Below are 12,443 nucleotides of genomic sequence, written 5' to 3'. Positions count from 1 at the left end.
CCCAGTGCAATGAGTGGGGTGCCCAATATCAAAGTAAATGGGAAAAGTTGGCAAGAGACCTTGTAGAGCTTTTGGTCACAGCACAAGCTGGGCCTATCAGTGAGTGACTCCTTGGATTTATGGGAAGTCTGCCATCAATCCATGGGACATCTCTTAGTGGGAAGGGAGTATAGTCCTGTTCAATGGCAATCAATTTGGGATTGTGGGGTGCACCACTGTAAAAACCTAGCCATGTGTGTGAATTGGGTCTCAGAATTCCATACCACTTTTAAGAGAGGAAAGGGTCAAAATTGCAGAGCTTATTGAAGCATTTTACTAGGTACAAAGATGCCAGAGCAAGGTCGAACATATGTCCCCTAGGACATCTCATTAGATGAGAAGGTAAAAAAGGTAGTGCTTGGAAGAGATTAGTCATTCTTGGGAATATATTTATTTTAAGTGTGCTGTTGCAGCCAAACTAGCTGAAGTTCCTTTAGTGCCAAACACAGACAGCAATTGAATATCACAGATGTCCAGAGAGTTATGCATTTTACTTAGATGGGGTTCCATTGTGAAAACAAATAATAGTGGGGACAGTGTGCATAACTGTCTTGTTTCATTGGTAATGGGAAATTAATCAGACAAGCCTCAGTTTAATTACTGCAGTGGGGGCTTGAATAAATTATAGAATAAATCAATGGATAAAATCAAAATATTTTAATTATTATTACCTCTCCCTAATTAGGGAGCCCAGAAACGGATTGCTATGGTCATCACCGACTGACAGCTGGACGTTGAGTAATTGGAAGATTTGGTCAGTTCAGCCAGTGACCAAATGTTAATATGTTAATATGTGTATGTGCTGCACATGATAAGTGGATTATGTTCTAGTTAGAGAGTCCATTGTCCAGAGCCTTGGCCTTGCCCCTTTTGGCTCAATGTGGGTGATCCCACTGCACGAGACGCTGGCTGCTATTGACTCACAACCAGTGTTCATATAAGACGCAAGGTAGTTGTATTATGTCAATACTCACATTTTGTGTGGCCCCGGTCATTTTATAGTGATAACATTATCTATTTTATTCATGTGAATAGAGGATCTTCTTGGCCTAATAGGTCTATTACCATACTGTGAAACTTAAAGCTGTTGGTTTTATATTACACTGCTGTTAGTTCTCTTTTAAACTTCTATTCTTGAGGGGATCCCTCTGACCCCCTAGGGTTGAATAAATTACCTGTATCAATTGCCAAATTTTGGGACCAAACCCTGTATGGAGAAAAGTCTCATAATTAATTGACCAAGTAACCCTATCAAATGCTTTTTCAGTGTCAGTGAAGAATAAGAGAAGTGGAGTTTTGGAATAAGGGACACAATAAATCAGGTTTAAGTCAGTATGTTGTCTTTGCCTCTCTACTTGAACCAAAACCGGTCTGGTCTGAGTAGATGAGTTTTGGTACATGTGCTAAGAGGCATTTATGCAGGATATTAGTAAATTTTTCAGACTAATGTTTAGAAGGATGGTAGTTGTCAAAGTCATTAAGATCCTACCCCTGCCCTCTCCTCAAGGATTTGTGGGTCTTTTGGGAAAGATTTGCCATTGAGTAAGAAACTGAAAGCTGGTTTTTCCACAAGATAATCTTCAAGGATATAGCCACTTTTTTCAGCATGAATTTCCAAGGCCCACATTCCGCTGTGGTCATATCTGTTCGTGACTATCTGCAGCAGGCATTCCTCTCAAAAACACTTGGTCTCCAATCACTATCCACATTAGCTTCCTGCAGAGGGTCTGGATTGTAAAGCATGGGAATAAGAACTTGATTGCCATTTAGATGACGAAGCATGGGGGAAAGTGAATCTGGTGGTACCTCAGGGTTCCCTTAACATCAGCATCCAGGAAAATGCTTATAAGATTTGAATCAGGTGGCATAAGGTGCAGAAATTCCTCCATAAAAATATCACCATCAATATCAGACAAATGTTGGTGATGCCTGACAGAGAAGGGAATTTTCCCACAATGTGGTGGTCTTGCCCACGTCTTTCTGATTACTGGTTTAATGTTCACAAGACTGTATCTAGAGTGACAGGTGATTCCCTAGAATTTGCTCTTGCACAATATCTTTTGCACCATAATGAACAGCCACTGTGGAGTTATACTAAATCACTGACAGACCACGTGAAAAACTCAGCCAGACTGTGCATACCAGTTCAATGGTTAAAAGCTCACCCACCGAACTTAAGAAAATGTCTTATCAGACTGAACAAGATGGAGGGAATGGAAGAACACTGCACAGCACAGAATGTCCTAATTCACAAAAATTTAGCCATGCTGGACCCATTAAAAAACTTTGATCCATATAAACAGGTCATGTCCCAAGCGAAAGGGATAACCATTCAAATGACAGGGTAGATGGAATAGATAGTTTGAGTACCAGAAGATCACGTTGGCCATTGAGCGGAGGGGTCTGGAGAGAAGTTTATGGCACACGGACCTGGGGAAAGATGTCGTTAGAATCGAGACACCCCAGCTTTCCTGACACATGTCCAATTTGGTATTTGCTGCCAGAAAGATAGGCCTCTTCCCACCTTGCTCTCCCCTCTCCACAGAGGGGAGGAGTTTCCCTTCCCCTATCCCCACATTCCATGATTCCTCTCTTTCCTTCCACTCTACTCCCCCCTCAACTTTTTTATCTTTCTCGTGGATGCCGGGTCTGAGGGATCTGGTTTTCTGTATAGATATGAGGGGCGTATTTGAGCAATGTTGGGGAGTAGGCCTGCCACAAAGTGGGTTTTGATACCATGAGGACCCCATTTACCAACCAGAGAAGTGAGGCCTGGAACTATGCTTGCTCTAAGCCAGAGCTACCTCGCCACATTTTTTCTTTTATTTATGTTTTCTTTTATTTATTTATTTTTCTGTTTATATTTTGTCCTAAGGGGCAGGTCTGTTGGATTTGTAATGTTCCCTTCAGCAATTATTGTAAATGATAAAATATCCATCCTTAATGCAAAAAAAATGTAAGTGCCCTTATACAATGTCATTTGGAATAATGTGCGACATCATGCATTAAAATCTGCGTCATTTATTTAATCTTGGGTAGGACACAATAAGCTTTTTTAAAAGCTGCTGAAATACACAACAGAGCTAATGTGTTGACGGGGGAATTTGAGCCTACAGAGACGGAGAATAAAACAGGCCTCGAAAAGATGAATTATTTGATAAGGCATCTTGTGAAAAAAATAAATAAAAGAGGGCACTCTCTTCCCAATAATTACCAGACATTCTAATCTCTGCATTGCACGCACAGAATTCTCTTAAACAGAATTGATTAACATTCACTTTGATTGTTCTTTCAACTCAGTAGTACTGCCATCCTGTGTACAATGCAGTCAGGGATTCTGCAGATTCTATTTGTTGCACTGTAGAACCCAGAGTATTTAGAACTGCAAGGCAAATGTCTCATTCGATTATTTTTCCTACACGGCACATTTTATGCTCATGGTAATGTGCAGCTTGCTTTGAGGACTGTATACATCGCTCTGAATTAAATTCATAGACCGTCAAGGGCTGGAAAGAGAGTCCCATTACACTCTGGCAATACAGAAAAAGGAAATATATATGGCAGATGAAAAGGAATGAGGAGATAATAATTTAGGCCCTAAAAGTTAATTTACCTGGTGAGAATATTCCGTCACCATTGCCTCCAGGCCAGCCAATCATCTCTCTCATTTTCTTTAGCGTGACATATTCCAACAATACAAATACAGGAGCAATTTCATAGGTGAACCTAAAAGAAGGAAAGTCAATTACCAAAATGCTTCCAGACGTAGCAAACTGCAAATAATGATAGGCTTTGAAACAATTCTCTGTAAAGGTAATAAAACACATGGGCTTCTAATCATTTTGCACTGATCAGACCCAAAAAGGGATAAACATATAGGAAAAGATAAGGTTGATGTAAGTTTTTAAAATTAGTACTGAAAGTTCATATGGCCTTTGTAATTATATTAGTTTATAAAATCAGCCATATTTGGTTATAAAATATGCAGTTTGCTCCTTTTTAGCAGTGCTAAACAATGGGGGAAATTTACTAAAACATGTGCACCCAGAATCTGGTGCAGTTGTGCATGGTAGCCAATCAGTATTTAACTTCAGATTACGTTTTTACAATAAAACCTGGAAGCTGATTGGTTACTTTGCATAGCTGCACCAGATTCTGGGTGCACCAGTTTTAGTAAATCTCCCCCAATGGTTGTGTTATACTGCACGCTCTCTCAATGCAAGTCTATGAATTGGTCAAGTCATACTGTAAATAGCAATGCGCTCCATGTGTATCTGTTCATTATTAGCTTTTCTCCCAACTGGGAGAATTTGGGGAACCTTCCCTGTGCTGTCCTATACTGCAGGGCATCTGTTCCCCTGATCACTTACAATGGAGTCTACGCTGTTGTGCTACACATGGTGCCACTTAGCCCCAAAGGGTAATGAGCATCATCCCTTTCTCCTTTTCAGTGGTGGCTTATTCCATTTAAAGGGAACTATGAGATGTCCATTGCCTCAACCGAAATCTTCACCAAAATGAAGAGATTATTACCTTTGTTTGTCATGGTGCTCCTCTGAAGAGGTAGGCTATTGTTCCAAGAAACGCATTAGATGTCAAAGAAATACATCCCAGGAAATATAAACTTTTTTATGATGGAAATCTAAATGGTTTGAGGTTATGATGACTCTTGCAAACAGATTGTATACATTGTGACACAAAATATGCACTAATGAAGGTTTGCTTCCATGTAGTGTGGCCCTTAGATTTGTTTGTACTAACTTTAATTTTATTATTCTGGGCTTTTGGATTGATAATAAATATACCACAATGGTTTATTTTTAACTAAAAGTATGAAAAGGATTTCCTCTTTCTTTGGAAATACATAGACATTGGACACCATTAATGTCTAGGACCATATTAGATGTATATCCTAAATAGGGATATAGGTGTCATTTGTAAAATACATAGTTGCTGGGGAGGATACCTACTTTACTACTTTCTTTTAATAATTGCAAAAAATATGGAATAGCAGGCAGGTAAAAGTCCTATTACGATTACTTTAAGGTAAAAACTGCTAACATTTGTAAAATAACTCAAAATTGGTACTTGAGGATTTTAAAGTGGTTGTGAAAGCTAAAGGTTTTTTAAATTCAGGCATTCTATGTCCGAAGGTAAAAAATCTTCTGTATGCAGCAATGCCCCGGCCCCCCTCCTAAAGCTTACTTGAGCCCCATCCCGATCCAGTGATGTGAATGAGAGCCTTGGCTCTCTTTGGTCTCTCCCTCCTCATTGGCTGAGATAGAAATGATAGCCATTGGCTCCCCCTACTATCAATCACAGCCAGTGAGTCATTGAGGAGAGAGCAAGGGCAGGCCAAGCCACGCTCTGTGTGTGAATGGGCACACAGAGCAGCGGCTCAGGAGCAAGCCTGCCCGGGTACCTCCATAGCAAGGTTCTTTCTATAGGGGCACTAGGCAGGACGGAGGGGCCTGGAGTGCCTGAACCCTCGCACAGAGCAGGTAAGTATGACATGTTTGTTATGTAAACAGAAAAAAACAAGCCTTTAATATAACTTTAATTGAAATGCTTAGGGGTTGATTTACTAATATTGGTGTAGCGCTACCCCTGAAGGAGCCGCTTATATAGTGCTCAGCATAAATGAGTACACCTCTTTTGAAAGTAAGATTTTGATCAATATCTCAATTAACACAAGAACAATTTCCAAAATTTTTACAAAACTGAGTTTTATAGAACATTTGCTTAGGTCATTAGCTGAAAGTAAGATTAATAATATTACTTAGATTACAAAATCTTCAGTTTTACTCAAATTAGTTGAGACAAAAATGAATACACCCCACAAAAAAAACAAATCCATCTAGTATTTTGTATGACCTTCATGATTTGTAAGGACAGTGCCAAGTCTTCTAGGCATGGAATGAACAAGTTGGCTACATATTACAACATATATCTTTTTCCATGCTTCAAGAATGACCTCTTTTAGATCCTGGATGCTGGATGGAGAGTGATGCTTAGCTTGTCTCTTTAGAATTCCCCATAGGTGTTCGATTTGGTTCAGATCAGGAGACATACTTGGCCACTGAATCACTTTCACCTTGTTCTTCTTCAGAAATACAACAGTGGTCTTAGATGTGTGTTTTGTATCATTGTCATGTTGGAAAAGTGCACGACGACCAAGGGCACAGAGTGATGGTAGCATTTTCTCTTTCAATATAGAGCAGTACATCTGTGAATTCATGATGCTATCAATGAGATGCAGCTCCCCAACACCAGCAGCCCCTCAGAAGGATACTGCCACCACATCTTCCATGTGGTGCCATTGCTGACAGCATGAAATGGGAAGGGGTTTTCTTTGTTAAGTAATGCCCTTTTATAATCAACTTTCTGCTGGACACCTGTTTAATGAATAATTAGAGTGATTAATTAGGATTTTGTTTTCTAAAATTTAGCTTTGCTCCTAAGACTTTCATTGGGGTGTATTCATTTTTGCACCATGGTCTTGAATGAATTTGTTTGGAAAATTATTTTTTGAGTGTGCAAATTAACAAATCTTGTTTGCAATCAATGTCCCGCATTTGTGGGAATATTTTGTAGTACAGTGTCCCATAGAAAATGTTGATTCTGAAAGTAAAGTAAAGGTTTTCTGACAAATCTGTTTGGGTGTACTCATTTATGCTGAGCACTGTATGTTGCTCCGGTTTCCCCTTACTTTGCCCAACAGCCAGACACAGTGAATTTCTTTAGCCAAATATAATCACACATACTTTTGCTCATTGCCTTCAATGACCAGTCTAGGGGATGTTTTGTTTTTGGACTGTATTGTAGAACTAGGGGGAATGTAGAAGGATGCTCCAAATCAGAACTATTCACACTGAGGATATCTAGTTGCTCACGTGGTTGAAAACGGTAGAAGTCTTGACTGACAGTATATAGCTGACTTCCTTGACATATAGCAGCAAGTAGTTTTAGGAGTGAGCAATGTCCCTTTTTGCAGTAGTTGTAGTTACAAGGCTGCGCTCCTCAGCCAGTTACGACAGACTGCGACAGCCAAAAAGTAACGTACCTGAGCAAAGTCCTTTGCGGTAGCAACACTTGGACAAGCTCTTTAGAACACTAACTAGTGTTTCCTTTTTCCAGACTCACGCTGCCTATCAAACATTAAGGGAAGTAGCAAGCACACAGAGTCCCCAAATTCCTCAGTGTCAGTACTCAAGGCCTAAGACCCAAGCTACCTCCTTCCAATCATCCAAGCAAAATCCTCCAGTGATACCAGACAGAGCTTTAGCAGACAGCTCCCCTCAGTAAGCTTACTGAAGAACCAGGGTCACTCTCTCTAACTTCAAGCCCTCAAATCGACCCACCTGAGGTCACATGTCAGCAAGTGCCATGTAAGGCAGCCTGCCTCCAGCCTGGCTTGGTGCAATCTGGGGAAGACCCTGAACCAGGGGCGGACTGACAACTCATGGGGCCCCCGGGCAATAGGGGATCATGGGGCCTTGCCCAAACTCAAAAAAGCCTATGAAAAAGGTACCAGGGGCATCTCATGGGGCCCCCTACTGACCCCGGGCCCTCGGGCAGTACCCGAGTTTCCAAATGGTCAGTCCGCCCCTGCACTGAACCCATTTGCTCTCAGAATATAAATACCAATTCCAGGAAGCAATGGGACTCCCTTCCCCTGCAATTGGCCATGGCTGTATCCATATTCATGCAGTTCATTTGCCTAGCCCCTACTTTTGTTCTGGAAGGCTCTCATAGCTTCCTAAAGGCGGGCAGAACTCAGACAAACTCCAACAGCATCAGAGCAGCATGAACAGACCTAACTCATCAATCACAGCTCTCTGTTAAGCAGAATACTACATTGAATTTACCTGACAGCCTCTCTGGTAAGCAGAGAAACACAGCTATGCTTACCCTAACAATACACATCATAGCACCTGACTAGGAGGATGCTACACTGTTGAGAGCAAAATCTGGTGCAGCTGTGCATTGTAGCCAATCCACTACCAAAAATGGAAACTGACTGGTTTCTGTGCAGAACTGTACCAGATTTTGCTCTCTCTGGTTTTAGTAAATCAACCCCTTAGTGTTATTTTAATTATATTCGTATTCATTTACTTTGTTCATTAAAAAAAACATTGGGGGGGAATTTACTAAAGCTGAAACACAGAATCTGGAGCAGCTGTGCATTTTGACCAATCAACTTCTGGCTTTAGCTTGTAAAGTTAAGCTTTGAAAATGCAAGTATACCTAAAGGCAAATCTTTTTTTCAGTTTTGGATAGAGTGGAGAGGGATTACAATGCTAGTCAGTTTTTACTGCTGTCTGTACTCCAGTGAGAACACTAGTTCTGGTGACCTGGGGGTCCCCAAGCAATTCCTTTAATTTGCTCTCACTTCCTTTTTGGCTATCGAACAGAAAGTGAAGGGAAATCTCTCCAATAAGATACAGATGAAAAAAAAAATCTGACAGGGGTTATAAACCTTACTTTCTCTATCCAAAATAACAAAAATGTTTTGCCTATAGTTCTATTTGAAGCTAGAAGTTAATTTGTTGCCATGCAGAGCTGCTCCAGATTCTGGCTGCTTCATTCTTAGTAAATTCCCCTCGCTATTTTCTTTTTATTCAAGTAAATGGGAAATATTTTATTATTTGTAGGCAGCAGGTTGGATGTTCTTTTCTCTTCCAATGCTCTTTCTTACATCTTCTATAAGTAGATCTGAAAAGCTCAGTGCTCAGGGCATGATACTGCCTTAAACAAAATATTATTATTATACAGGATTTATATAGAGCCAACAGTTTGCTCAGCGCTTTACAATTTAATGGAAGACAATACAGCAAGATACAGTTCAATACAAGAGGGATAGGAGGGCCCTGCTCCTTGGAGCTTACAGTCTAAGAGAGTACATTTTAAGTACTTCACATGTCTGGATGTACACAGTAGCAGCCATGAGCATGTATCTGTTTTGTTCAGCCAGCTCCTGGCTTTAACCACTTGAGCTCCTGAGGATTTATCCCCCTTAATGACCAGGCCTCTTTTTGCTACTCGGCGCTGCACTAATTCAACTGATAATTGCGCGGTCATGCAATGCTGCACCCAAACGAAATTTATGTCCTTTTTTTCACACAAATAGAGCTTTCTTTCGGTGTAATTTGATCACCTGTGTGCTTTTTATTTTTCACGCTATAAACAAAAAAAGGCCAAAAATTTTGAAGAAAAACAATATTTTTTACTTTCAGCTATAAAAAATATATAGTAAACTCAAAGTTGGTTATAAATTTAGGCCAAAATGTATTCTGCTCCATGTTTTTGGTAAAAAAAATCCCAATAAGTGTATATTGATTGCTTTGTGTGGAAGTTATAGCGTCTACAAACTATGGTATCAATACTGCCATTTTTCTGCTATACAGCGCTGCGCTAGTTTAATGGACAATTGTGCGGTCACGCAATACGGTACATAAATAAAATTTACAGCCTTTTTTTCCCACAAATTGAGCTTTCTTTCGGTGGTATTTGATCGCCTGTGCAGTTTTTATTTTTTGCGCTATAAAAAAAAAGGCTGACAATTTTGAGGAAAAAAAAACAATATTTTGGACTTTTTGCTATAAAACGTGTCCAGTGAAAAAAAAATGCAAAAATCAAATTTAGTCATAAATTTCTGCCAAAATGCATTCTGCGACATGTCTTTGCTAAAAAAAATCCCAATACGTGTAAATTAATTGGTTTACGTGAAAGTTATAGCGTTTACAAATGGCGGGAAAGATACTGGGATTTTTATTTATACTAATAATGGAGCCGATCAGCGACATATGGAGGCAATCAGCGACATATGGCGGCGACCAGTGACTTATGGCAGGACTGCGGGACTGGGGGGAACTGACATCCCCAGTGACACCAATACAGTGATCAGTGAAAAAAACCCACTAAAAACCCAAAACTGTACTAATGTCACTGGGGAGGAAGGGGTTAACATTTTTAGAATTTGCTGTGTAAGGGGAGTGTTTTACTAGGGGGCGGGGGTGTGTACTGGATGGGGGGGAGGGAGGGGGGAGCTGATCGAGGGAGAGAAACTCTGCAGCTTCTCACAAGCTGTCAGAGAACTGACACAGAACAGGGCTGTGTGTAAACAATGCAGCCCTGCTCTGTGTCAGCGATCACCGTCAATCGTGGGAAAACGGCCGGTAAAACCGGCTGTGACCCGGCAGCTGACACCCGCTGCTGACACCCGCGGGACAGGTAGGGCGGGCGCGCGCCTCGCTCATGCCCCCTACCTGTTTTGAAGGCAGCCTTTTTAAAACGTGCTTTTGCCTACGAGTGCCGCCCTGCCGCCGTTTATATGCGGTGGCTGGGCGGCAAGTGGTTAAAGTGATCTGGGTGGCTGTATAGTGGCCTGATCACTTTTACAATGCCTTTTGCCTGTGCAGCCCATGTGACTATATGGTCACACATGTGTGCATATACACAGTGGTAAATGACAACTACACAAAATGGCAACCGTTCCAACCTATAACCAGCCTTAGCAGTAAGGTGCACATGGAAGGGCAATGCACATCAAAAACAAAAAAGGATTTCTCAGCAACACTTAGCAGCCAGCTTGCGAAACAACCAATATGGCCCTGTCTAACATTTTGCGTAAAAACTGATGGTTTTGTTTGCACACATTTGCAAATACATGCATAAGCCACAGTCCCACATCAAGGGTCCTCTGTATATTGTGGACCTAACTAAAATTTTCAAAACCTAGATATTAGGAGCACATGTATAAATGGAGGGGTTAAGGGCAGGTGTGCCTGAAGGAGTCCATCCTTCCTTAAAGGTACAGAGATGCACGTGACGCCCAGCTATACAAAATGACAGCAAAGCCTTCCAGTGCGTCCCAGTGGTAAATGACAGCCTACTCCCTCCCTCCTCCTCCATGTCCTCCTACTGCTAAACACTATGGGGGTGGGATGTAGTATGCTTATTGATTACATTCACGAAGAAACTCACAAAAAAACCTTCGTTTTAATATAAATTAGTATGAAATATATCTAATGTAATTGCTAATACCCAAAAAAAAAGCCTTGGATGCAGATGCTATCTGAACAAAAATTTAATCTTGCCTATACCATATTAATGCACAAAAAATACACTATAAAACAGATTTTTAATATTTCTAACTTCATTTGAATTGGTCTTCTGACATTGTCTTTATTAGTCATATGATTGGCACAGTACCGATCAGGGCTGTGCAGATACAGCAGACACACAATGTAAAGTGCATACATCAGCAGAGTCAATAGAAGCCCTTCTAAGAATCTTCCCCTGCGGATGCCAAAAAACAGGAAAAGATCATGTGACCACGCAACAGTCCTGCCGGAAAAAGGTACTTAGGGTACTTATAAGGTACTAAATACAGTGGCATGATATATCCTGTATGATTTATGTGAATTTTGGTGCTTGTTCAATAACACTCTCTTAAACAGAGTGCACCCTTACTCCCTAGCAAGGGATTCAGCTGCCTGGGAATTTTTGTTATTGTTGATAAAAAGGGACAAGTAAGAAAAACTCAGAAGGAATAGAGGAACACAGTAATAAAAGTGAAAGACTGTACTGTGTACCAGGGGCGTATATGCTGCGAGGCAAACAAGGCATTTGCCTTGGGTGCCATTTTTCAGGGGAAGTGGCGCTGCCCTCTGGAAGAAGGGACAATGGTCCTCCTGGGCACTGGGACTGGATGGTGAGTCTCTCTCCTTCTCTGGAGGAGGAGTTTGTGGTGGTGTATGGGGGAGGTGGGGGGGACTGGTAGGTAGCAGTTGGGTTGAGGCTGGTGCTCTCCTCCAGTGTGATGAGGCTGCTGGCCAGTACTGGTCTGTGCCTCACCCTGGCCACCCTTGCCCCTCCTGACGGTGGACCGATCATTGGTATGAGACGGACTCCTGGAGACACGGGGACTGGTGCAGAAAGCTGGGAGGGAGGGGAAGAGGAACAATCTGGGATACATGTACAATCACAAACCACCCGGGGAGGAGAGCTGCTGTTCAGAGTCGTCTGCCTGATCTTCAGGGTGGGGGAGGTGTCCTGCCAGGAATTTTGGCATTGGGAGATCCCCTCCCCTCACTCATACTGAGCCACTGCACCTGCTGTTTCAATTGCTCTGGAGGAGATTTATTTATTCATTTTATTTATTTATTTCAGGTACTTGTATAGCGCTGTCAATTTATGCAGTTCTTTACATATATATTGTACATTCACATCAGTCCCTAACCCTCAAGGGGTGTACAATCTAAGGTCCCTAACTCACATTCATACATACACATACTAGGGACAATTTAGACAGGATCCAATTCACCTACCAGCATGTCTTTGGAGTGTGGGAGGAAACCGCAGTACCCAGAGGAAACACACACAGGCACAGGGAGAACATG

The 12,443-nt window shown here is 41.5% G+C and overlaps 1 protein-coding gene across 1 annotated transcript in view; it reads right to left on the bottom strand.

The window, feature by feature from the left end:
* The window catches only part of GAD2 (glutamate decarboxylase 2), a 134,220-nt gene that overhangs the window by 68,981 nt on the left and 52,796 nt on the right, over positions 1 to 12,443 (bottom strand). Inside the window, exon 6 of the mRNA XM_089693784.1 lies at positions 3,653 to 3,765. Coding sequence (XP_089549910.1) covers positions 3,653 to 3,765 — 113 coding nt within the window. The remainder of the gene's footprint in view (positions 1 to 3,652; positions 3,766 to 12,443) is intronic.

This window comes from Staurois parvus, unplaced genomic scaffold (genome assembly GCF_062004578.1).
Source record: "Staurois parvus isolate SC_StPar_1 unplaced genomic scaffold, SC_StPar_1.0 ptg000636l, whole genome shotgun sequence".
NCBI classification, from domain to species: Eukaryota; Metazoa; Chordata; class Amphibia; order Anura; family Ranidae; genus Staurois; species Staurois parvus.
Note: the sequence above shows the minus strand (reverse complement) of the source record. Positions and strands in the feature narration are given on the sequence as shown.